At 39.6% G+C, this 27,568-nt stretch overlaps 1 protein-coding gene across 7 annotated transcripts in view; it reads left to right on the top strand.

Moving 5' to 3' along the window:
* UTRN (utrophin) overlaps positions 1-22,679 on the top strand; it is a 438,418-nt gene extending 415,739 nt beyond the window's left edge. For all 7 annotated transcript variants that reach the window (XM_048489265.1, XM_048489284.1, XM_048489276.1 and 4 more), the window contains 5 exons: positions 717-960; positions 3,079-3,187; positions 7,814-7,906; positions 17,210-17,232; positions 20,373-22,679. In XM_048489265.1, the coding sequence (XP_048345222.1) occupies positions 717-960; positions 3,079-3,187; positions 7,814-7,906; positions 17,210-17,232; positions 20,373-20,381 (478 nt within the window). In that variant the 3' untranslated portion in view covers positions 20,382-22,679. The remainder of the gene's footprint in view (positions 1-716; positions 961-3,078; positions 3,188-7,813; positions 7,907-17,209; positions 17,233-20,372) is intronic.
* Positions 22,680-27,568: the final 4,889 nt, after the last annotated feature.

Below are 27,568 nucleotides of genomic sequence, written 5' to 3'. Positions count from 1 at the left end.
CTGTTTCCGTTGGGGTTTGTTTTTGTGAACATTTGGGGGAAATTTCCAGATTTAAAGAGCTACTGTTTCTCCTAGGGGAATAGGGGGGTCTTCCTGGGTGAGTGAGTGTATTTAGAGAAAATTGCACTAAATATTTAGTGAATGAATGAGCCTAAAGTCTCCCCACTTCTAAACAAAGTAACCCCAGCTATCCTGGTCTCATTTTTTCCTGTTGGAGGAATAGGTAATCTTTCAGGAGAAAAAGCACAAAAATTATAGGATATCAAGTTTTCCTACTCTCTTTAAGACTCCCCCCCAAAACAATTTTTTGAAAGGAATTGGACAAAAGAAGTCTGGTTTCATGGACTTCTGAACAAGGCGTCCCAAGTAATTCTGCTCCAGTTAGTTCCATAGAATGTGCAAAACTGAAATATTTAGGAGGTCATTTTATTTTTTTAAGGACTGTGAGATACCGGTAATGGAGTTGTTCAGAAGTCTCATTTTTATAAATGGAGTAGAATCATAGCCAGTATTATTTGGTGCATTAGAAGGTACTATTACCATCTTTAAATGTGAAGATACTATTGCCAGCTTTCATGTGTTGAACCATAGCTAACATGGGTCAGTCCATGTTGTCGCTTGGTCACATAGTTCCACAACTGTAAGATGAGATACACTTACTGAATGGTGTCTGTGTTGCCAACAAGTAATTCTTATTCTTTTAAAACTTGGTTTAGGATGCTTCAAGTGGAATATGAGCAGTTGAAGGAACAGCATCTTCGAAGGGGAATGAATGCATTGAGTTCACCCCCAGACTCTACTGTGTCACCCCAGCACACATCTGAAGATGCTGAGCTCATTGCAGAGGCCAAACTCTTACGGCAACACAAAGGTCGTCTAGAGGCTAGAATGCAGATTTTGGAAGATCACAATAAGCAGCTGGAATCTCAACTCCATCGACTGCGACAGCTGCTTGAGCAGGTACAGTACTCCTTATAACAAGGTGTTCAGTGTGCTGCAGTGTATGTTTTTCTTCAGCTTCAAAATATAAAGTTTCACATTTCTATTCACACCGTTCCACAGTACTTCTGTAAAAAAATAATGCAAGTTTTGTATTCTTCAATCATGTTAAGCTCCCGTTGTCCAATATGTAAGGTGGAAACCATTAAATTATGAAAAGTGTATTATTTGAAATTGAACTATATAGGGAGATTTTTCCTGTCTCCTTGTCATCTACAAAATGTTCTGATTTTAAGCTCTGCTTTACTATTGAAGTCTGTTGACTGGAGAATGTTGACTAGGTCAATAAACCATCAAGGTGGTGGTTGTACTCAAAACCGTGTTTTAAAAACCTACTATGTGCTTTTTACAGTAATAGACAACACCACCACTACAGAGGAATATTTTTATTTCTTTATATAGAAACCTGCTAATTTCAGGTTACAGTCTGAGGTGTCCTTGCTTTTTATTTTAGAAGCCCAAAGGATTGGTGGTTGACAGGAATGCTGTCATTTTTATTCAAAAGATTGATTACAATGTCAAATATGGAGGTGAAGCTGAGCTGCCATATGGCAACTTTGACAAAGACATGTTAATTATAAAGAGAAAGAAATAGTGAAACAATGTCACCTGCTTTTTCAGCCCTTTTGGTTTCTAGCAGATTCAGTGAATACCTATTCAGGCACTCTATATGAATATACTGAATCTCTGCAGATAACATCTTTCTTAATACATAAAAAGAGACAAAATTCAGATTCTGCTCTCAGATTCTATAACCTCAATTTATCCTTGGCATTGGTTGAAATAAAATGTGCTAATGAGAATAAGAAGAGGCTGATGATCACAATTTATGGCTAGAGATTTTATGTCCCTGAGATATTTCCATCAGTGCTAGATCAATCTTCATGATATAAAAGTTCAGTAAGTCTTTCATCCCTTTGTGAAAGTGCCACAGTGAAATATAAAACTGTTTTTTAAAATCATCTTGAGAAAAAAACTTATTGCCAGTAAAATGTGGGATATGCCACTGATTTTCTTTTGAATTTTACACTCAAGGATTTGCCTTAAGAATTCAATTTTATTTTAAAGAGGTGAACAGATTCTCTTGCTGAAAAGGCCAATAATCAGAGAAATATTATTTGAAACCTCATAAAAATGCTTCCTAACTAGGCTAGGAAAATAAAAACAATTCCAGTGGACAGGAATAACTAGGGGCATAGTTCCAGTTGTAAAGGAAATTATACATATTCATCCCTGGAGATAGGGTTCTGATATAATCATTGGTAACATCTGAAGAAAATATAATTCATTTTTACTACTATCCAGCAATGTGGTATGTGTGTTTAGCTGACTAGAAAAGTAACACATCTAGAAGATGTAATATCACAGGAAAGCAACTATCTATGGTTTGTTGTTGCAAGAGCAAGATTGTAAAATCTTCAGACCATGTGCTCTCTCCTCTTCTTTCCTTGCTTAGAAATTTATCACTACTGATTTTGCCCCAAATTATAGTTTGTTGCTACCTTCCAATCACAAACTATACTTTGTTCTGTTACCTCCAGACCACGTTTAGTACTAGTTTGGAGGGAAACAGGGTAAACATCGTTTGTGTTTAGGACATTATAAAATACAATTTGTTGCAAATGTCCAAATAATATATTTCTGAGCTACATGCCAGGAAAGGGAGGGAAGTGGAGGTCACAAGCTCAGGGATCCCTTAGCTAGTTTCCGTAACATCCAACCATGATTTCTTGAACCTTGTTACAGTCAGATCATGACAGCACTGGCACAAAAATATCAACTTTTATAGCTTATGCGGTATATTTAGAATTTTGCATACCTCAAGCAGAGTAATTTGCTAGTGGAGAGGAAGGGAGGGGCTTTTTTCCTAATTCCACTTCATAACTGACTGCCCAGTATCACATGGTATCACAGATTTCTCCAAAGTCTCAGAATTGGCTTTTCAAGGGTCAGCCAGTGCTCATCTGCAATCATGTCCAAATAATTCTTAATAGATTGTAAACAAATTTTTCAAATATGATTTGATAATCCTAAATACATTTTTAAAATCTTACTTGTTTTTAAATCTTGAATCTTTAGCCTGACACAGATTCCAGAATTAATGGAGGCTCTTCCTGTGCTTCACCTCAGCATTCTGCACTCAGCTATTCACCTGATCAGGATACCAGTTCACAGTTTAATCAAACAGGTGAGTTGCTTGATCAGCTGGAAGGTTATGTACATACATAAAACCTTTATTAGGCATAAAACGAATATAACAACCAGCATTATCCAGACAGATGTTCCATATATAAAACCACCACAGGTATTATTCCAAGGTTCCTAAAAGGAACCTAGCTACAGAATTTAAAATCACAGAAGAAGAGTTGTTTAGTAGGAATGCCACCTTCCCAACAACAGAGTATTCCTTAAACTTAGCAGGAAGGAAGGTCAAAAGCCTGGTCCTAGCTTCCTCGTATTTGGGGCAGTTGAGCATTATATGTTCCATGGATTGCACCACTATAGTACAGTGGGGGACATTTCATCTTGCGGAGTCAATTTCTAAGAAACCTCCCTTGGAGTACAGGGGAACAAAGGGAAGGAATTACAACGAGCCCTTGTGTATATCCATCTCAGCTTGGGCTCTTGGAGTATACTCAGATAGTCTGCCATCACATTGGTTTTGAATTTGATGTTGAAAAAGAAGGGGGAACAGTTACTTCGCGCTTGGTCTTGTAGAACTTGTAGCTCCTGGTCAAGGAGTCGCCTTTTTAGTTGAAAAAAGAGTTCGGAAGGAGGTAGCATTTGCAAAGACTCCCAGGAGAATCCCAGGGAAAGTATTTTAATTTCAACTGCCCGCCACCACTTAGATCCATGGAGCTGGGGGAGGATATGATTGATAAGGCTACCAGTGTCCGAATTAAAGCACAGGCGAAGGAAGGTTATGTTATATTTGCAAATGGGTTTGAAAAGATATTTATGTTATTTCATTAGAACCAAACTCTCTTGAAGAAAGCATGGGTGGGGTATGGAGAATATTGCCAGTGGCCATAATAGCTGATTGGGGGAGGGATGGGGGTGTCTGTATTTCTGTGATAAAGCACTGACCATTAAAATCTTGTAAGTGTATATGCATAAAGAATAGTAAGATTAACAGAGAGTGAAAAAGCTCACTAATATGGGGGTTTGGATTTTATCTAGGACGAGTACTAGATCTGTTCTATAGGAAAGGTTTAAATGCGAACAATTTGTCTTTCTGTTCAACTTCCCTTCCTGTGTCAAAATATTAAGAGTTCACATTTTGTCTGAGAGATTTATACATTTTTCATAAACTAAAGAGGAATTGATCTACAAGAATTGGAATCGATTTGGACAGGGGTTTTTTCTATGTCAGCCCCCCTGTGCATTTTTATAGCTGTGGGGTCAGTTTATTTTCTTTTTCATGTGTCTTAAATAATTAGGATTTTTAAAGGAGGATGCTTTCTTCATCGGTGTTATTTGTGGCATCAAAGCACCTCCTTATTTTTTAAACAGCTCTAAAATATCGATATAACACTGTAGCGCTACAGTGATAGTTTAAGCAGGTTATCTGAATTCCCAGCTTTCATTAAAAATCTATATACCCTTCTGCCATGGAGATATAACCAAAAAGTCATACCTCTGCAAGAGAATGGGACAGAGACTTAATTTTTTAGTAAAAGCTGTGAATTTATGTAACTTGTGTAACTGTCATTGCAACACAATACCATTATATCACTATTTTAGGGACAGGTTTTTTTTTAAAAAAAAGTTGAAATCACTCATTTCCAGTTACTGAAAAGTGGATTGGAGATGTGTAGGACCAAAAAACCCAATAGAAACATTACTTACTAGGAAAAAACTAAGTTAAAATTGGCTTACCAAAAAACAGTGGGGCAAAAGTGGTCTTTAAAAAGTTAGGGGGGGGGGGGGATGCGGGAGAAACAAAAGAAACCCAGTTAAAATTGAAGGCATAAAATACATGTGAAAATCAGGGAATAAAGCAAAGTGGAACTAACAAAAAAAAATACGAAAAAGCTCTGAGATGCAGCTGAAAAGTAGAGTCAGGAAAGTTCAATTCCACACATGCCTTTCATTAACAGAAAAAAACAAGCAGGGATCCACAAGAAGCTTGCAGATCCATTTCTAACCCCCACCTTTGCAGTTCTCCCGATATACCCCCCCCACACACACACACACCCTTGGCACTCCTCTCATCACTGATTTCCTCACCTACCTTCTACCCTTGGCATTCCTCTCATCCCCACCCTTGCTGATTTTCCTACCTACTCCTACTCTTGACACTCTTCTCCTACCTCACATTCTCTGCTCTCCTCACCTACCCCCTCCCTTGGTACTCCTCTTATCCCTCCATCCTTTCTGTTCTCTCCACCTATTCTCCCTTGATGCTTTCCCCATCTATCCCTTCTGGCATAGCCAGGTCCAGTTAAATTGCAAGCATCCTCTTCACTTTAACAGTATGTACATTGTCTGTGCATATGCAAACAATGCTATTTTAAAAACTCCCTATTAGATTGTTTCTAGATATCAGATTTTTGGGTACACCCCAAGTTTGAAGAAACATCTCTTAGGGTTAGTGTGCCCCCTGTTTGTGGATTTAAGTATTCACAGGTAGAGTTCACTTATGGGATTTAGATATATAGATAGTCTGGATCCAACTGCTATAATGCATGGAGATGAATGCATATACTTGTGTTCTGTTTTTACCACAGAATCTTCAGATCTTGCAAAGGTCAAATATAAAGCAACAAAATATAACTTTTAAAAGAACTAAAAATTGATAAGCCGAACCAGCAATAAAAGATGTAATTGCATTCGTAGTACTGGTCAATCCCTTGACAATAAAACTCAGGCTTAATGAACATTTTAAACATTCTTTTTACAACAATCCTGCTTATGTTGAAGTATGAATTATTACAAAATGTGCATTGGTATTTTTAGACTCTTGTTGTTATGTTCATCATATCAACAATAAAACTTTTGAATAGGTGTTATGTATTACATAGAATGACTGAAAGATTCACCCTCCAATAAATGTGAATAACCTTGACTTACTGTTGGAAAAAGTCAGTGGAAGCAGTAAGGATTTTACTATGTCAAATATATTGGAAGAAAGCCAAGCCCCAGTAGTTTTGCCGGCACTTTGGTGTTTCACTTTGACCAGCTGGTGGCTATATGAGCCTGGAAAATTATAATTCATAAAAGTAATGTCCATCGCCTTATTCCATGTTAACAACACTTGCAGGTGTCCCAGTCTATTACTATGGTTGCTTGGGTGAAGAACCTGCATTCTGACACAATGTCCTGATGTGCTGCTGGGAAGAAGGAAGCCTACCCCTGGTCTAAATGGCCACCAACTTTGTAAAAATTTTACTTTGGAAGTTACTAATTTGTTTGTTTGAAATGAGCTCCCAAACCCAGCAGTCCGAAGATTGCTTTGTGTGTTCTATCATCTAATGCAAGAATAATTCCACATCAGTCCATACCAGTAGGGGTTGTGGCATGCAGCAATGGGTCACTTGGACCTCCCCCCCCCCCAATTATTTTTTCCAGAAGTCCTATCTTTAGTGTTTGCATGTGAGCACTCAGGATTTCTAGTGTGTGTAGTAATTTAAGCCTGATAAAACAATGGTTTGAATTCCTGGTGCATTTCTGCATAAAGAAGAAGAAGAGTTTGGATTTATATCCCCCCTTTCTCTCCTGCAGGAGACTCAAAGGGGCTTACAATCTCCTTGCCCTTCCCCCCTCACAACAAACACCCTGTGAGGTGGGTGGGGCTGAGAGAGCTCAGAAGAGCTGTGACTAGCCCAAGGTCACCCAGCTGGTGTGTGTGGGAGTGTACAGGCTAATCTGAATTCCCCAGATAAGCCTCCACAGCTCAGGCGACAGAGCTGGAAATCAAACCCGGTTCCTCCAGATTAGATACATGAGCTCTTAACCTCCCACGCCACTGATTTTTTCACTGATTCTCTCTTCCACTGCAGTCTTCTGACTCCTCCTCCATGCTGCTGGGAAGGGGAGATACCCTTTTCCCTGAAAGCAACATTTTGAGGGGGTGTTTTGTGCTGCAGCAGGAAGGAGAAGGTAGGGAAGTCACCTGCTTCAAGAGATAATCTCATCTGTCCATGGAAACTTCCAGTTTTTCCAAAAAACTGAACAGCAAATCTCTTTAGTCATTTACAGTACAGTTTTAAACTGCAAAAAAATGATAGCTATAAATAAATATCTTCTGTTCCCATTTTTTAGTCATTAACAGTAAGCATTTCTTGAATATATCAAATGATGGAAGATGTTTTAAATTGCACAGCCTTTTTTAAAATGTGAAAACCTAGATGTCAGGTACTCCAGTCAGTAACAACTCTTAAGAAGGTTTCAAGAGCTTTATTAGAACTGTGTCAAGCCCAATGGCCAGTATATACCTTAAGGTTACAGTTTGGTTCAACCCATGAAGCCCCCACGTTTGCATTCCCCAATATCAGCATGAGAAAGACAGTGAAAGACAGTACTACAGACTCATTGTTTTGGGATAGGCGAGTTACTCCCTGTGAAAGAAAGATAAGAAGTACTCGGTAAGCTCTATTGGGCTAGTCATATGCGAACAAAAGAAAGATACTCCATGGCCTTGGGGCGGTGGTGATGGTATGCCCAGCTGTGGCTGGTCTGGAGACGTGCGCTCTAGCAGGCCGATAATGGTGTGGCCTGACACTAGATGACAAAGATGGTAGAAATAGTCTTCAAAATCTTTAAATGGCTGCTACTTTATCATTATAGTCATTATATGGTTTGTTTTTTTCAGGTGTAGATGACTTGTTAGTCCCACCTCATGATACTAGCACAGATCTAACTGATGTCATGGAACAAATCAACAGCACATTTCCTTCTTGCCGTAGTAAGTATTATTTTTATTTGTTCCTTTAGTTTCCTTACTATATTTATAGTTCACTTTTGTCATTGAGACTCAAGGTGTACTGGACAGTTTAAGTTGATGCAGTCTAAATAGATGCAGTCAATAGAATAAGACATCTAACAAACAGTGTACCACTACAGATGTCTGCGACAAAGAATAAATGTATAGGTGATATATTAAACAATGCAGAAGATGGTATTATATTAGTAGAAAACAATGAAGTGAGAGTAGGATAGTTCATGCATCCAACAGCTATGCAGTTACATTCACTTTATAAAAGCACCTTCCTGAACCATTCCATTATAATATAGTCTTTTTGAACAATTCTGTTTTACATATTTAGCAAAATGTTAAAACAGCAGGAGTTTTCCTAGCCTCCTTAGGCAGGCCATTTGTAAGTCAGGCTACTTCAGAAATATTATTCACTGTAATGCATTTACTTGTTAAACCACAAACCTTTTTGCTTCAAAAAATAATGTTTACTTTGGTTATATTACAAACACTGCAAAACATTTTGCTAAACTACTTAAAAAGAGAACTAAAACTTTTTGTAAGGCAATGCCACAACTTTATTTTGCTCCTGCTGCTGGCTCAACCAGATGTGAACTTGGGTCCTGGAGAATGTTTAGAAGGCATACAATACAAGTACTTTGCGGAAGATTAGCAGGTCTGGGTCCACCTGCCTGGGAAAACTTTTGGGTCCCCTGTGTACATCATCTAGTGTTCCGTTATGGCGGAAAGGCAGGCCATAAATATAATTACCGATATATAAATGTGGGTGTTAAATACCTATGCTAGAATATGGAGACCCTACCCACAGCATTGGCAACACTGCAAAGTAGAGTACTGAGATATCTGTAGGCATCCCTGACTAGAACAGGAAGTGAAAGTGACAGCAATAGGAAGTAGCTACTTGCAGAATATGTTCAGAAACCTTTAGGGGACACCTGTTCAAAAGGCATATCACTATCAGGAAATACTTATCTCTAAACTTTTCCCTTCATACCCATGGCCAGGGGAAACGGGATTCATGCTGTTTCAAAAGACTTTTGTCTTACTAATGCAGCTGCGACTACTTTTGTCAGTCCTAATAGACTGGGTTTTAAACAAGGAGTAGTTCTGAGATACTCATCAAGGGTAATGAGGCAAGCTATGGGATCAGCAGCTAAAACCCCTTTCTGACATGCTAGTATTGTAACTGCAGTGTGTGTGTTGTGTGGAGAAGCATTTTAAACATTTGATCCCCACCCCCCCGCAACCTTTAGTATACAATCCAACACCTAAATTTACTTATTGAGTATCCTTCAGCAACAGTTGCCTAGAATAACTCAGGTTCAAGTTTAACAAAAATTTTCAGAAAAAGCCAATATGTAGTGTCATCTTTTTTCAGTTTTCTTGAAAATTTCCAGGTCAAATAAACCCAAACCCAAAAAATACTGATAGTTCTTTTCTTGCCCACTCCTAATAGTCATGATTAATGAGTATTTATATACTCATGCCAGTGTCATGCCAGGATTTGGGAGACTCAGATTCAGATGTCATTCTGCCATGGAAGCTTGCTGCATATTCTTGGGCCAGCCATTCACTTTCAGTCTAACTCCGTGGTGGCAAACCTTTGGCACTCCAGATGTTATGGACTACAATTCCCATCAGCCCCTGCCAACATGGCCACTTGGGAATTGTAGTCCATAATATCTGGAGTGCCAAAGGTTCGCCACCACTGGCTAACTTCTCTCTCCATTGGGGACAAAGGGAGGACATTAATGAAGCAAATAAATAAATAGTAGTTCTAGTTATTAGTGGGCAGATGCCCAGTAAAATCCTGGCAGAGCTGAAACTGTTGTTTTTTTTAACAAATAAAAAGGTGTTGATTTTTTTTTTTTGGTCAATGATTTTACTCCATTTTCCCATTTTTTGAGACTGTTCCAAACAGGGTTTTTCTGCTTTGAACTTGAATAACCTCACAATGACACATTTTAATTTTTCAGGTTGATAGCCATTGCAAATTAGACAACAAGCTTCTAATTACTTGATCCAGTAGGCAAGTAATAGCTGAAATACTTTGATGTTCTTAAATTTGTAGTTCCAGCACGGACATGAAACCGTGGCTAAGCTAACAGAGTAGAGGAAATATGCATCTATCAGCCATAGATCCTCAAGGCATTAAAATGTCCCTCAGAAATGGGACCTAGAATGCTTTGTATCTTATTTATGTCACTGGAATGATTGATTACAGCTCTTAATTGTTCATTCATTTTCCATTCGGGAAGATGATAAGAACCAGACAATTGTCCCCTCTTGCTTTGCTTGTATTTAAATCAGTCCTTTACGGAGTCCTGAGCAGATTTCCTCTTTATAGGGAAGTCATTTTGGATAACTGTTGTTGTGATCATTTTAAACCTTAGTCTTGTGATATTAAATGAGAAGGAAAATTACATTTTCAGTTGTTTGATGTTCAGTAACAACTTTGTACTGCTTCCTCTGCAGTGGCCATAAAAGTAAAAACATTGGACATTTACAAAAGCTGAAGCTTTCAAGGTGCATAATCTTATGCAAAGTGCTAAGATAAAATCAAATTATATTATGTCGTCCAGCCTCTACTGAACTCTATTAAACATTCCCTTTATCTCTCATATGTGTTTTCCTCTTCTTTGAAGAAGTACAGCACAGAGGCTATACTTTATATAGAACTAGAAACAAATTACAATCTGGTTTGTTTGAACTGATCCCTAGGTCTGGTGCTAGCTGCAGATAAATGCCCATGTTCCACTTCTAATTCAGATTCAAGGGCCTGATTCTAAACTAGTGCAGCTGTTTGATGTCATTAGCTGAGTATTTATCAGCTTCAGTTATAAATTGCAGACCCCAACACTTTCGTACTGTGGTAAAGGACAAATTATATTTTATTTTTGGTGACCATTAAAACAAATGACTTGACAAAGCTTCACATTCAAACTTTATTTGAAATATTTATATCCTGTTTTACTCCAGACTAACAGAACCCAAAGAAATTTAGATCATTAAAACCAGCTAAAATATTTCACAGAAATATAGTGCAAATAAAAAGAAAAGAGTAAGCCATTACCTATAAAGAGCAGCCCAGAGTCAGCAGGGCCTGCCATTGCTGGATGAGAAGGGCACTGCAAGGAGGCCCTGCTGTGCCTGCCCTTAGAAGGGCGGAAGACACGTGGCGGCCATGCCCATTATGGGCATCAGTGTCATGACGCCGGCACGGCGTCAGCAGGAGGGGTGGGCGTGAGCCTTATGAGGCTTCAACCGGCCCTTGGCCCCTCCTTCCTAAATAAAGCCATGGTGAATTTGCCACCCACCTCACCCTTTGTGCAATGTTAATGGATGTGTCTGCTGTCATAGTCAAGCCGGCAGTTGGCGCATGGGAACTGATCTGTTGGTGAGGGAGCTGCGGAGCTAACCCTCTTCGGTGGTACCTCCTTAAGAGGTTTGGGGTGGAGTAAGCCATGGGTCAAGATTCCCAGGCGTGGGCTACTGTGACTTGCGCCCCTTAGCAGTAAAGTGGTTCTTCAGAAAGTAGCCTGCCACCCAGCTGAGTTCCACTCTGGCATTCGATTCACCACATTTCACTAGCTCTCAGCTTTTTCTCCTTAACTTCCTTGGAAGCCTTTCCCTAGAAAAGTCTGGCCAAGCAAAAATTGTGCAGTAGCAAGTTGTTCAGGTGAGTTGAATGATACACATCAGTGGTGGGATTCAAATAATTTAACAACTGGTTGTTTACAAGCACTATTTTAACAATGGGTTCTACCGAAGTGGTGTGAACCTGCTGAATCCCACCACTGATACACACTATCTAGCCAAGTTGTACAGAGGCTGCTATTAAGCCCAGACAAGTTGCATGGCATGAAGTTATCCAGTAACCACCACTGGACCTGAGCTAGTTGTTCAAAGTCCATTGATTGCAAGTTGCCTGGGGAAGGCATGTGGAAACTGCTGTGCTGTCACATAGTTGTGAGTCTTCAGGCGGGAAATGCAAGTAATGTGGTTGCAAGTCATCCTCTGGTTGTCAAAGTGACAACCAAAGGATGTGCAAACCAGAGGCGTAGCGAGGGAAAATGGAGCCCATGGCAAAATCTGAGTTTTGCACCCCCCTTCCCCACCTTGACCAAAGGCCACCCTCCCCTACTACAACGAAACGATTTTTTGCACCGGGTCATCTCTAAATTGCATTGGTAAGTTTTAAAAGAAAAGAAAAGGTGATCTTTTAGAGAGGCTTCTGCAAAAGGGGGCTAATTAGAGCAAAATACATTTTACCTGTTATCTTCCAGCATAAGCACAGTATGATATCTGTGAATTGTATTTGCATGAGATCTTTAATGCATTGAATATGAAAATAATCCCTTTATAGGTAATGGTTTAGCACTATAAAACTGCATTATGCAAACAGCACACAGGCAGGATAAACTTTGGAGATACAGAATCTGAAGAGTTTACAAATTAATCTCATAAATGGGCTTCTTCAGGTTTGCAGAATACCCTCCATCTGAACCTGGCTCCATTTTCTATCTGCATGGCCAGGTTCAGAATTAGATAAATGACAAGTGGAGTCCTGCAAGGATCTTGTGGGGAGGGGGCATCCCACTCCACGTGTCTTTTCTTCATCTTCCCACATCTTTTCCAACACTCATCGCTTCAGTCACTGTCCCCCAACCCTGTCTGTCAACCGTTCATCTGTTGCCAGCTTGGCAGGAGCGGGGTAGTGATTATTCAACCTTATCGTCAGCTTTGCATTTTGGTGTGGGAAAAGCTACTACTCCTGTGCTCCCACCCCCAGCAACAACTACTGCATCTCCCTACAGCTTTAGCAGCTTGATAAGAAGAGGGAGTGGTGATTCCCACATACTCCTCCATTGCTGTGAGCTTGAGGTGCAGCAAAGACTCCTCCCCCAGCTACCTGCATCTGTGTCATCTGCGGAGAGGTTGTGACAACTTCTCTGTCCTCCTGCTCTCCTCCTCTTCATACTGTGGCAGAGACTGCAGCAGTGCCCCTAGGCCCAGCACAGCTCTTCCAGGCTGCCACCACTGAGGAGAGACCCAGAGAAGCTCTGGGAGATTGCTGATGCCACTGCAGGTGGCACCAGAGCATCTATTACAGGTTACTGCCAAGGTCTGGACCAGCTCTCACAGGCTGCCACTTGGGAGAATTTAACCAGATTTTATCTTGGCACTGAAATTCCCTTTTTAAAATATTCTTTAAGATGCCATAATACACAACATCGTGTGACTGTATTATTATTTATATAACCTGATGTTGGCTTGAGAAACAAATGCAGGTTAAATTAAGGTCTGAGCATCTCATGTGATAAACATTAGTGCTAACAAAATACATCTAATTTGAATATATGATTTTTCTTTCTCAATGACTTGTGGTTTCTGCAAGAAAGCTTGTAATAAACGTAACTTCCCGAAAAACCTAAAAAAAATGTGATAGAAGTAAAATTCCTCAGGGAGACCTAGCAGAGTAGAATCTCATTGTCCAAAACATAATGGGCTAGAAATGCTCTGAGTATTCAAATAACATTATAACTTCAATGAAAGTCCAATATGATCATCAGATATATGCTTTTGACGTTTTCTACAGTTAGGCAGTTTTCCTCCTTTGAATTATATCTCTTGCAAAGAGTAAAAATTAATAGTTTTTAAAACAAATGGTTCCTACCAGCACTCAATTAAGATATTTCATTCGAAAAATTTTCAAATCGAATACCTTTAATGGCATATAAATAGTTCAGCGCATATAACTAGTTCAGCTTATTTCATTCTAAGTAAAGTGAAAATGTATACATTATCCCCCCTTCGCTGCAGCAGGGTCTTTTCCACCCTTGCTGCCTAAGAACTGTATTTTAAAGTCACAACCAATCAGTGTAGACAGCACTTTCCTGGATGGACCACATAGTCTCACATGATTTGAGCATCTTCATATGTCCTCTCTCCTACTCCTTTACAAGCCTTGAGACCACCACCAATATCATCCTCCTCGTCGTCTTCTTCTTCTTCTTCTTCTTCCCTGTATTTAAGAAGTATGAATAGTTTTCTGTTTGTTGGATTTTTATTTAGGAAGATTCAGCATGATACTTGAGGACTTATAGAAAAAGCACAAATCCCCCTGCAGCCCAAAAGAGAACTCTGATATTTCTGTAGATCTCCCAGAATTGCAACTGATCTGTATAGAGATCAGTTCTGCTGGAGAAAATGGCTACTTTGGAAGCTGGGGGTCTGTGTATTTTACCTCTTGAAGTCCTTCCCCTGCCCCTACTTCACCATCTACAGTCTCCACCCCTGAAATCCACAGGAATTTCTCAATCCAGAGTTGGCAATCCTCAATCACTTTATTAATTTAGTATTTTACCCATCTGGAAAACAGTCTATTGTAGAGTAACAGCCTAGTTTTGTAAGATATGCAGTTTGTTATCATATTCAGTCCAGGATTTTCAAACACAACCGGTTTGCAGTTGAGATATTTATAATTTTTATAGCCTGCGTTGTTCAAAAAGGTTAAATGAAGGAAGCTGGTGTACAAGGTCTATTCTGGTATCTTGGCAATAGGGAGGTAGCTACAGGTTTTTAATCGTGTTAACTTGCAAAGTGATGCCTCCTATAAATACTGCATTGCCTGAGGTCAAACAATTATCTATAATAATTCTGATCTGAAAATAAAGTTTGCAATTTACTTGCTTTTTATTCTGGATTTCTAAATGTACTAAATATTCAATAAAGTTTGCAGATACTCCAGAATTTAACATGATGTTAAACTTCGCTACATGTTATACCTGTAGAACACACCACTTCTACATTAGCATTACCATTTCCCACAATAAATACATCAAATATGTTTATATTTTAAAACACACATGTATATATTGCAATCCAGTTTCCAGCGGGGTGTAAAATTATTTACTACTTTGGACTTGATGTATTTACTTTGGGAAACCATAGTGTTTCTTGTACCAACTTTAGCATATAGTGTTATCCATATTATGTGAGAGACAGTTTTCCCCACTGTGTGGAGTTCTGCTGTGACTGTGCACTGTGAATCAAATGGAATTGCTTTGTCTGAAGGGCATATAATAGTATTATTAGAGCTGATTCTCATTGGACAAACTAGGTGTTTAGATTCTTATCTGATAAGTGTTTCACCTTGTCATTCAATGAATCCCTTCTACAATTCTTGCTTTTCAGTACAGAAGTAAATGGACATTGTATTGTCGAAGGCTTTCACGGCCAGAATCACTGGGGTGTTGTGTGGTTTCCAGGCTGTATTCCGGACTGTGTTCTAGTAGCAAACATAAGCTGGAGCATCATCATTGCCAGTGGGTTGCCAGGTCCCCACTGGTCACACACAGGGGGATGGGAGAGTAGGGTTGCCAAATCCAGGTTGGGAAACTCCTAGAGATTTGGTGACAGGGACCTCAGTGGGGTACAACACCACATCCACCTTATGTAGTACCCATTTTCTCCAGGGAAAACTGATCTCTGTAGTCTGGCTTCAGTAAGCAGGCTTCAGTAAGCTGCTTGAAAAGTAACTAGTGGACAGCCACTGTTGGCTGTCCACTAGTTACTTTTCAAGCAGCTTACTGAAGCCTGCTCATCAGAACATAGCTATGACGGAGGGGGTTATTTTGAATAATAGAATATTTGGCATTTGAGTGGATTTTTGAAATACAACTTAAAGTAGCTTTATTTGCCTTTTTTGTGGGACTTAAAAGTCAGGTTAGCAAATTTTCATTAACAGGAATTGTAGATTTTAACAGAATACAGGGGATTGACATGGTTAAATTCAAACAATATATACTGTGCGCCCCAAATATATCAAGGTATTTCACATAGAAGTGTTTTAATCTTTATTTTGTACTGAGAGAGCTTTCTCTTGGCAGTGTCTGGGTTGTTTCTTAAACTTAAGTTTCTTTTACACAATGTTTCTTTACTTGTAGGAGTTAGGGACATTAGCAGACTTCCTCAGTTTTTCTCTTAATTTGGTCTGGGATCACTTCTCCAGATTTTTTTGAGCAGCAGTGGCGTAGGAGGTTTAGAGCTCGTGTATCTAATCTGGAGGAACCGGGTTTGATTCTCCGCTCTGCCGCCTGAGCTGTGGAGGCTTATTTGGGGAATTCAGATTAGCCTGTACACTCCCACACACGCCAGCTAGGTGACCTTGGGCTAGTCACAGCTTCTTGAAGCTCTCTCAGCCCCACCTACCTCACAGGGTGTTTGTTGTGAGGGGGGAAGGGCAAGGAGATTGTAAGCCCCTTTGAGTCTCCTCCAGGAGAGAAAGGGGGGATATAAATCCAAACTCCTTCTCCTCCTCCTCCTCCTCCTCCTCCTCCTCCTCCTCCTCCTCCTCCTCTTCTTCTTCTTCTTCTTCTTCTTCTTCTTCTTCTTCTTCTTCTTCTTCTTCTTCTTCTTCTTCTTCTTCTTCTTCTTCTTCTTCTTCTTCTTCTTCTTCTTCTTCTTCTTCTTCATGCCAATTCTGTACTCAAATCCACTCTGACAACAAAATCACCAGAACTAACCACACCAGCCATACCATCCCAGCTTCATACACTTGTTCATTTTCTGACATTATATATGCCATCAAATGTCTATAATGTCTTTTCATTCTCTACACCAGTCGTACAAGTCTGTCCATATTACCAATGAATAAATGGACATAAATTGGAAATTAAGAACCAGTGGGAGAACATTTTAATTTGCCACATAATTTCATCACTGACAGGCTGATTCCAGATGGGCAATCAAACACAGGTGTAGGATGCTATAAAACCCATAAAGGGGGAAGGGAGGGGGGTTGCTGTCTTGATCCAAAAATCCAAACTATGTTCATATTGACTTCTGAGGAGAAATTCTCTACCAGACAGCTTGGAATCCTGGTCTTTGCTCTGAGTGTGTTGAGTTTAAAGTCTTCTGTGCATGATTCATCTTATATTACCATTCAAAACATTAGATATCTTTTCAATGACATTGCAGGACTTTACAACATATTAGTTGTCATAATAGAAGCAAATGAAATGAACATATAATCTAGAATCATGAATTAAAAAATGACTGTACAACCCAGGCAGACTCACATAAAAAAAATCTGAAGATTAAAATGGTTGTTTAAATATTTGGGATTTAAGGAGTAGCAAGTAAAACAAAGAATATTCTTACACTATTAGCTATTTTTCAGTTTTGTATGTTTGAAATATGAACTGCTTTTTTATTTTAATTTTTGATTGCTTCCATTTTACTGCAAATAATTATTCTGTTTATTTACAGCATATTTTGCTGGCAGACCACAGGTATGATTTGCATTTTATATATATGCAAGGAAAATCTACAGGGAATTTGGTAATTTTCAGTGTAGAAGTAAATGTATTTGGGGTTTATTCTTTACCTTGAAATACAATACAGTAAAAATGTGCATGAAGAATGCTTTCCAGGATAGCATTTCCAAGTCAGAAAACAAACTAGATGAGATGGTGGGTGGGGTAGGCCTGGCTATTAATTATTAGATCACCAACAAGCTTTTTCTTTTCTCTTTTATGCTAAAAGCAAGTGTGAGGGACATTAAAAAGACGATGGCTACTGTGCAGGAGAGAAAATGTTTCCCTTACACAGGGAAACATTTAGCAAGTATCTCTGCGTTTTTCTCCATGGTACATCTAGTGGTGCACCATGATAATTTAAATTGAGGGAAGCGATATTAGCGGAAAATTTCATGACATAAAGCATATTATGACTCCTCCTCTGCACAGTTGTTATGCCTTTAAAAACATACACATACCATGTGCAGTTGCATGATTCACATGCAGAACATAGATACGTGGGGATGTACAATGTGAAAAGTTTCCAACCTTTGATTAGAATTTGAAAAACAAGTTTCAGAGTTGATCTGCCAATTATGTGTCCATTTCATGTTTTGACTATGGAACCCTGACTGTTTAGCATATTAATGGAAAGATCTGTGCTTCTTTGTCTCTGATAACAATAGCTTCTTGTAAGCCAATGTGGTGTTGCCATCAAAGTAGTGTCTTCTTAGCCAGTAGTGTCATATGGTTTACTCCCCCTTGTGTTGTATATTTCCATGCCCTTGTCAAGATATGAAGACTCAGTGGTGGATTCCTCACAGGGCAAATATAACTGGTGTAGAGTACAATACAAACCATTTGGGGGGAAATTTTCCATAGGTCCCATCCCCAAAACAAATTTGCCCTTCTTTATTTCCCTCAACCCAGGATTTTCGAAAATCACTAAACCAGCAATCCTTTTGCAAAATCCCAGGTCGGAGCTGCTCCTGGCCAAATGGCCAGGCAAGAGATGCCCTCCCTACCTGCACACTGTCCCAGTCAGGGAGAATCTGCCTGCCACATTATTGTTATTGCCCTGCCACTGCAGGGAGGTCCCTTTTTATTTTGTGTGTTGCACTTGTGCAACTGATTGTATTGTGGGACAGTCGGCATGGTTGCGGGGGTTCATTTCTGTATGCCTGTGTTGTACAAACTAAAAAAAAAAAAGTACCATCTCCATTCAGAGGTCCAAAAGCAACCTGGATTGCTTCCATGGTTTTCAGTCGCTGCCTGCACGGCATCCATGTGAACAGGAAAAGGGAAAACAGGTTCCTTTATAATTACTGCAACCCATTATATATTTGTTGTGCGGAATCCACCAGTGTGATGCTAATTTACATCTAGCAAGGCACCATCCATAGGCAGCTGCTTTGTTTTAATATTTTATTACAGGTGTCATGTGTGCACAATAATCAGTTGATATGATTTAACTTGATTCAGATATAACGTCAAAACATGCCCTAGTGTTATAGGAATGGACATTGTGTTTACATCTTTTCTTGTCTCTTCGTGCGCTCAGATCTCCATTGGCAAACTAGGGTCTGTTGTTGCCATACCTATCAGCATTGTAAAATAGTTTCAAACCAAGGAAAGGGCATGGCTTAGTGGTGGAGAGTCTGCTTGGCATGCAGAAGATCCCATGTTCAATCCTAGCTTTTCCAATTAAGTGTCAGGTCATGTGAAACACCTAGATACCCCGGAGAGCTGCTGCCAGTCTGAGTAGAGAATACTGACCTGATCTGATTCACTTTCAAAGCAGCTCCATGTATTCAACCATGGTATAGAATCATGGCTTGAAGGACATCCTCAACCCATAGAAAACTAACTAATTAAAATTGAGGAGTGAGTGATGAGGAAGCAAAAGGTTTGTTGGCTCAGTTGCTAAAACCATGTTTTTCCATTGCAACTGGCTACATCCATTCTTGCTTGTTTAGACAATGAGTACTGTCATCCATAGTTGCATGGTGAAGGAAGCCAGTGAGATATTTTATTAATACAAAGCATGGTCTGGCATAGTGAAAATGCCTAACTAGGGCCCTTTCCGCATGGCCAGCTTGTGGGGGTGCATCGGCATAATTTATGCCGATGCACCCCCATGGGACCGTTCACACGGGCGGCCCCGCTGGGTGCACAGGCTGCACCACTCCCAAACTTTGCTTACCTCCCTTCTCCTTCTGGAGGCCAGGGGACATGCTCCCCCCCCCCCCGGCAAGAGCGACGACCCTGGAGTTGGAGGCCAGGAGGCGTGTCTCCTGGCCTCCACAACATGATGGAAGGAGACCGGAGGTAAGCAACGTTTGGGAGGGCTGGAGAGAAACTCCGGCTTCCACCCGGTGCCGTTCGCATGGCACCTAATGGAAGCCAGCGTTTGCTAAAAACCTCGCTCCCCGAGCAAGGTTTGAAAACACTGTTTGGGCGGAAACACAGCGCCGCTGCAGTGATTTGGCAGCAGTGCCTGTGCCAAGGGTCCCCGCCAAAATGGTGTTTTGCTGGCCCAAAATCATTGCTTTTGCCCCGTGCAGAAAGGGCCAAAGGTTAACAAGCCTTGATCAGCTCTTCTAGTGAAATTGAGACTTAGTTTGTCAAGTGAAGCTACCCTGGGAGAGCATGTATAGAACACAGTAGTGACAACAGGTTATGATGGAGTGGATGGAGATTCAGAAAAGTTGTTGTAACCTTGTAATGTTATGTAAATCCATGGGTCCAGTTCTAGTGTAAATGAGTGCCTGTATGCCAATGCGCATTTAGGCATAGTCAATTATACCTTTGGATGCATTTTCAAGGTAGCCATTATATGACAAACTATGGATAGAGTAAATCATCCTGGTTTTGTGACCTGGTTTTCTAGTTATTCATATAACTTGGCTATTTAAATATAACATGTTACCATGATTAAACTCTTGCCTTAGGCAGGTTCTGGTACATATACGCTTCTGGAAAATGTGCTGCAACACTTTTAGCCATTTGTTTACTGCAACCGAATGCGAAACCCTTCTGGTATTTGATTCTAAATATTTGTGTGGGGTGATAACACATTTAAAGGCACCTGTGGTGATTATTAATACTAAAGCTATTCTTTTTCTTAAATTCAGGCAATGTGAAGTTTTCAGTCTGAAGACAGCTTATTCTTCCTGATGTCAAATATAGCCCTTTTTCTACAAATGTCAATAAAAAGTTCCAGTAATCAAATGGCTGCATGGGACCTTGTAACATACTGTTCAGCTCTGTGTGTTTTTACTTCAAATAGGAAAACACTTGAACTACCCAAAGATTAAGATGTTGTGGTTTTTAATATATGTGTGTTTTCCCCTCTTCCTTCCCTCTCTATGCAACTGTAAATTAACAAACAGTGGAGCATTTGGAAATGGTTATACATATGTCATTTATTTGTATAATATGCAGCATCAGGAAATGGGGGTGGGGATTTATATCCATTCTTTTTAATATTGCCGCAGTGAATTGCATACATAATTTGGAGCAAAGCATTACATTTATACATTCCTTTCAGCTTGTTGCATTTACAATTTTGAGTACCTTCTTTTCTGACACACATACTGCTCTGCACCTGTTTGTTTATATTTAATCTAATAGTATTCATTTCAAAATGTGAACAAATATCAGTTTCTCATAGCCATACTATTAGTATTTGACAAAAATCATTTATGGCCAACTATGAGTAGCAAGACATTCAGCTACAATAATGATTGGGACTCAAATGGTATGCTAATGAATTCTTTTTCCCTACTGAATGCAGAAGGATATTTTCCCTCAGACATTCTTTGGTTCGTAATGTGACTTAAGGTTCACTAGGATTTTATTTAATTCTACCCATTTTGAGTCTATGTGATGTTGATTATCTACACAGGAAAGACAGTGATCTGATTCTGTGCCAAATTCTGTCAAGGCTTTTTGTTAAATCATTGGATACAAAGACCCTGATTTGCTATTATTTAATTCCACTTTTAGAAATGTGTGTAACTTGAAAAGCTTACAGCTCCATCCTAAGCCTGAGGTGGCTGGGGACAGCGCCTTGCCTCATTTGCCTTCATAAGGCTTTCAGGCAGTGTGGGAAGGCAGAAAAAAACCCCGTTGGGATGGCATAAGTCCAGGGTGCCAGCTGTGGCGCCCATGGAGCAAAAGTTTAAATGGGAGAGGAGTATTGTTGCCTCCACCCTCGGGAATGCCTTGGCCTGCTTTCCCCTGTGCTGGAGTCTGATTGGATGCCAGCATAGCTCCACAGTAGCAACCATTTCCAGTTTTTGCCGCTGCGGAGCTGAGGGGCAGCTGTACATTAGTGCATGGTGAAGGGGGCAAAACTGCCTGTGTGAGGCTGCACCACTCCTCCAAGCCTTTTCGCCTCCTCCCTCTCTGGATGGAGTCATTAGTCTGCTGTATTGCAAAAATGTTTTGTCCTTACATCACAAAGGTTGTCTGGAAAATTTCAAGCAACATCTTCTAAAACGGCTTCTTTAACATGTGTGTTTTAAAGCAGGGAAATTATGGAGAAGACCAGCCACAGCTTATGGCAAGATACTAGGCATTATTCCTTCACCGTTGAATTCATAGATTTCTGCAGGCATTTGCTGTCATTATAACACTCACTAAGGTGCACTTGTGCAATATGCATCTTTTAAGAATCTAAGAAGTACTAGATAAATTCCACTCTGATTTTATTAACATTTATGCCCAGAGGTGAAGTAGAGAAATTGTAGACTAGCCCAAATGTTTGGTTGTCTTCTGCAAGGGAATGCCAATCAGTAATGAAATCAGAATAGAACTATAGTCCTGGTGTGATGCTTACAGCTCCTGATGCTAATTTCACCACTCAGTTTTCTCATCTCTGAAGCAGAGCTGGTAATGGCCACCTCTCACAGTTGTTATGAGACTCAATTAATATAAAGTATGTCGAATACTCTAATGGTTCAAAATACTAAATAAATGGTAAGTATTATTTTTTTGCAGGGGAGGGAGTTTTGCCAAAAGTGGGGGAGAAATAGGAAGTTTCTAGAAAGAAATATATTTTGGTATAGATATTTTGAGAAGGAAAAAAAGTTTTGCAGAAAAGGAAAGCCATGACCACCTTTCTACCTCAGTCACTTTTTTCTTTTCTTTTTATTCAGTATTCAGAACAGCTCAATTTTGTTTCTCTTTCCTAATTGGATTACACTGAAGCAAAAATCAAAGCAAGAACCTATCCCTTTTTTAAAAAAGCAAAGGTCTCCGTTATGGATTTGATGGCTTTTTATGATGACTAAAAGGTTACATATGACTTGTTTTCTGTCTGTATTTGTATACAAATTCTGTCCTCTTTTCTGCTGTCATGTAACATTACATTGTAACAATATTCCCCTAAGACACGGATAAATAAAAGAAATATGTTTCAGTAACATCTCAAAAAAGTTGTAGTGTTTTTTTTAGTGCTGGCATTTCCCTTTTCTAATTTGGTTACATGGTCTGACTTTCACTCTGAATAAAATTAACTTCCAAGTGAAGGCTGTTTTGATATTCTTCATTTTAAAAGTAAACAACATTGAGAAGATTGTACACCGAGTAGGAATATTTCAGGCTTCAAGGTGCCTTTATGGAAAAAAAAATATGTAGCAGAAAAATATAGTTCAGTAAATCAGTGCATATTTTTGTGTCATTTTCCTTCTTCACCAATTCATATTGCCAGCAATCAATCTTGGCTGGTGACAGATTTTAAATGCAAGTCTCCAGTTGGTGAACTTGGCTTAAAGTATGCTACTATTATTGAAAATACGAATATATGATGCCGTTGTTCACTGGCAGAGCTGGAACATGATTTCTAAAGTGCACTAGCTTGCACTCAGCAACCTTCACTACTAACCCACTGTTATTTATTCTGGAAGGAAATACAATTTATGGCCGTGATGTTTTTAAACTTAACATTTAATGGGCTCAACTTTGCCTTAATCAGTTCTTAAAAGTATAGAAATATGCGCATCTTGTTTAAGTTCATATGAGTCCATATGCTAGAACAGAGTATGTTCAGCATGGAAATGCTTAGAACTGGTACAAACATTCCTGCATTAACTGCTCATGTGAGAGATCTTATAATATTAATAATGTAGCATCAATGCACAGAGTAATTGATAATCATCAATAAAATATGGCTTTTCAAATTATGGGAGTGGTCATGATCTGCTGTGCTTCCACCATGTCCGATGTAAGTTAACACATTCAAAAACAGAAGGTGATAGTCTAAAGGTACCATCAGCACTGAATGAACTGGCTGATAAAAAATCGTCTTAGATTTTATCTCCTCAAAAGCTTTTATTTATTTTTATTTAAAATATTTACATATGTTTGGGAATCCAAAACAGATAACAAATTCTATCACAATAATTTTTAAATCCTTTTAAAAAGCCATTTGAGATCAAACAACATTAGGAACTCATGTCCTTAAAAACTCCCAAGTGCCCTCTTAAACTGCTGCTTTACAGCCTCACCTGAAAATTCTCTCAGCCCCACCTATCTCACAAGATGTTCGTTATGGGGAGAGGAAGGGAAAGAATTTGCAAGCTGCTTTGAGACTCCTTACAGGACAGAAAGGTGGGGTATACATCCAAAATCATCTGCTTCTGAAGTGGGGGGCCTTCCTCACGCACTCAGATAGGTTATTCCACATTACTGGGGTTTCAATACAGAGAACCCAAGGGAGTGGCTGTTGTGAGTTTTTTGGGCTGTATGACTATGGTCTGGCAGTTTTTGCTCCTTATGTTTCACCTGCACCGGCATCTTCAAAGGCATGTCACAATGAGAGGTGCTTCTCTACATGGCACTTTTCACCATGATGTGCCTCTGAAGATGCCGGCCATAGGTGCAGGCAAAACATTAGGAACAAAACCTACCAGACCATGGATGCACAGCACAGAAAACTCATAACAGCCAGTTGATTCTAGACATGAAAGTCTTCGACAAAACCCAAGAGAGAATTCCAGCTGTACAGACCTTAGTACAGAAAAACACATAGAAAATCATGACTGGAGCTGCTACACAGTGTTATACAAGGAGATGCAATTCTTCTGTATGTGGGTTGTCATTGTGAGACTTTGTTAAAGATAAGTGTCAGCATCTTGAACTGAACTGGGAAACCAATTGGGAGCCAATGAACCAGTACAAAAATGTAAGGAAGTATTTATTTCCAATAATAAACGAACTGGTGCATTTTGAACTAATGGTAGTTTCTCAGTTGAAGCCTCATGTAGAGCACATTACAATAGTCAAGTCTTGAATTTCATTCATTTCGGTCTTGGCTTTTCCCTTGTTTCTGGTGGGCAGCTTCCTGAAGTTGAGTTAGGTGGCCATTGTATTTTATTATTAAAATTCAGCTATGTGAAGTGGTCAGCTCTTGCTTGTAATGCTCAACTCACAATTTTCTGCCCTTCAAACACCCTCTGGAAGAATTCTCAGACAAGATTTCCCAGACCATTTGAGTCTTGTAGGACTGGTGGGCTGATTACAAGCCCCAGGGATAGACATATAGACCATCAAAATGGAGGCAAAATAGTTGTGGAAACACAGTTGTAAAAAATATTCCAGAAATGTAACCTGAAGCTGAGCAAGTTATTATTTGCTACTCATCAGTAATCACTGAAGATCCTGTTAAAAATGACTACCTTTATTTCAGATGGATACTTGTTTAGCATTCATCTGAAAGTACAGATTGGAATGCTGAAATAAAATGTTATGCCTAGAAAATGTGGATACCAGATTTTTAAAAATTAACCATTATCCTGTTAGACATTTCTAGCTTACCCAACAGTGATCTAGCTTTGCTTAGTAATCTGATCTATGATATCTTTCTAGTCTTTTCTAGGCAACAATAACAAATGCCAAGGGATTCTGGCAAACCAGAAGACAAAGCACCTGTTCTGCCTTCAATCCTAACTCTCTTGACAAATTTCACCAGACTGATGTGTCTCCAGCAGTACCACGAAGCGATCAATCATGCTGCTAGTGTGTTCTCAATAATACAATAAGATGGGGTATCATTTCTAGCTTATACTTTTAACAAAAACACACAAGAGCAATTGAATATTGCTGTAGGAGACATGTAGTTTGCTTTTGTGTCATACTTTTAAAACAAACATTCAAAAGTCTTGAAAATTTACCCCACAGCTCCTATGGGCTTACATTTTATAAAGTTATGAAAGTATGTTCTCTTTGGAGAATCTATAAGGAAAATATCATCCAGTATAAAACTGAATGCATTCAATTGGGGGGGGGGGGGGGCCCACAGCTATCTCTGTGACTCTTCCAACAGCTGATTATGAAGCTGCTGCAAACAAATATTTCCTTTCCTCTGAGAACATCAGTTACCTAGTATTTATTGAAAAGGTTTTTATGCTGCTTTTCTACTTGATCAGGACCCCCATGATGGTGAACATAAAAACACTGTAATAACCAAACTATTAAAAAGTTAAAATGATAAAAAATTAAAAATACGTAACACTAGAAGGAGGGCTAGTTACTGTCATTGGATGTATTTGAGATTAAACAAAAATTCTGAACTGCTGGTAAAAGGCACTAATAGGGGAAGACCAACAAATCTCCATGAAAAGGGAGTTCCCAAATTTTAGTGCTATTTTAGAGCAAGAAAGCCCTTTATTGGATTGCCACCTGTCTAGCTTCAGATAGTGGGGCAACCTAAGCAGATCTTCTGAAGATGACCAGAGTGGTTGGGTAGGTTCATATGGGAGAAGGCCATATGATACATTGAGTCCAGAAGCAAATTGGAAGCCAGTGTAGATGGAATATGACTGGAGTGATATAGTCTTTATGATCCACTTTATTCAGCTGCATCCCTTCCTGGGCAGAAAAGATCAAGTAATTCTTGTGCTTGCCCTGGTAACATCAAGATTAGATTGCTGAAATGTAGTCTATGTAAGGCTGCCTTTGAAGACTCTGGAAACTACAGTTGGTACAGGAATCAGCCAGAGCAGAGTAGCAGTACCCTGGCACCACAATATGAAAATTACCCCTTAAATAAGACTAGAACCACTGCAAAACAGTGCCTCCCATTTTTAAAAAGCAATCCAGAAGAATTATTATGTTATTATGTTCTTAATACCACACCTGATGGTGTGACAGTCACCAAGAAGTCCAGGACAATTAACAGAGTTGCCTTTCCTCTGACCACTTCCCAGCACATCATCCACCAGGGTAACTAAGTCCATTGCAGTACCTTAACTATGCCTAATAGCAGATTGAAATTGATTTAAACAATTCATTTCATTCAGGAATCCCTGAAATCAGCCAGCGACCACTCATTTAATTGCCTTGCTCAAGAATGGTACATTTGAGACTAGACTATAGTTATTCAACAATCATGGTTCCAGAGTAGGTTTTTTTAGATGTGGGTCCACCACTGCCTGCTTCAAAGCAGGAATGAACACACTGTCCCTGAAGGACGTATTTACTGTCTTCCAGACCCAATCTGCCCCTATCCCCTGGCAGATTTCAGCTGCCAGAAAGAACAAAGGTTATACAAGCAGGTGGCAGGTCTCAAGCTTCCCAGAATCTTGTCCACCTCCTTAGCCTGCTCAAGCTAGAAGGTACCCCACACAACTGGACAAAGCAGCACCCTGGACTTTCCAGTCCTGTTGTTGCTAATGTGGAGTCCAAATTGGAGCAAATGAGAAAGACTTTTATGCTACAAAGTATGTGGCAAGGAGCAGACAATTCCTGACCACCCAGAAGAGCTATAGAGCTCTGCATTATGTAGATGCAATTTTGGCTGGAAAATGTTGGTTCTTTGTTGCCATCACTGCCAAAGCATAGGCTTTCAAATGAGCTCTAGACCATGCCTTCTCATTTGTCCTGAGTCTTTCTCCACCATTGCTTCAGCCATCCCCCCTGTCTTTACATCATCCACAGTGTTACCCAGCTTAACAGTGTACAAACTTATTTTTATAGAGCAATGGGGAATTACTCGGCTTGGCAATGCAAGAGGTAGGCTGGGAGGGGATCTTTTTAGACTATGTATACCAGAAACGGCTTCAAACGTATCTGCAGAGAATTCACAAAAGATACCAAATTGTAGTTTAAATATGTTTATATAAGTTTAGGTTGCAAGCAATCACACAGAGAGACGTTAAGGCACATACACACAGTTCCTAAGTATATAAATAGGGAGGAAAAGATAGGTTGGATGATAGAATGGGAGTTGGGGAAGCAGGGGACTTATACGTTACCTAAAATCTGCAGAGAAGTTCCAGAAGAAGGAAAGGATCTCTATGCCAGCATGGGGACCCAAGCGAAGGAT

This window comes from Sphaerodactylus townsendi, linkage group LG01 (genome assembly GCF_021028975.2).
Source record: "Sphaerodactylus townsendi isolate TG3544 linkage group LG01, MPM_Stown_v2.3, whole genome shotgun sequence".
Classification (NCBI taxonomy): Eukaryota; Metazoa; Chordata; class Lepidosauria; order Squamata; family Sphaerodactylidae; genus Sphaerodactylus; species Sphaerodactylus townsendi.
Note: the sequence above shows the minus strand (reverse complement) of the source record. Positions and strands in the feature narration are given on the sequence as shown.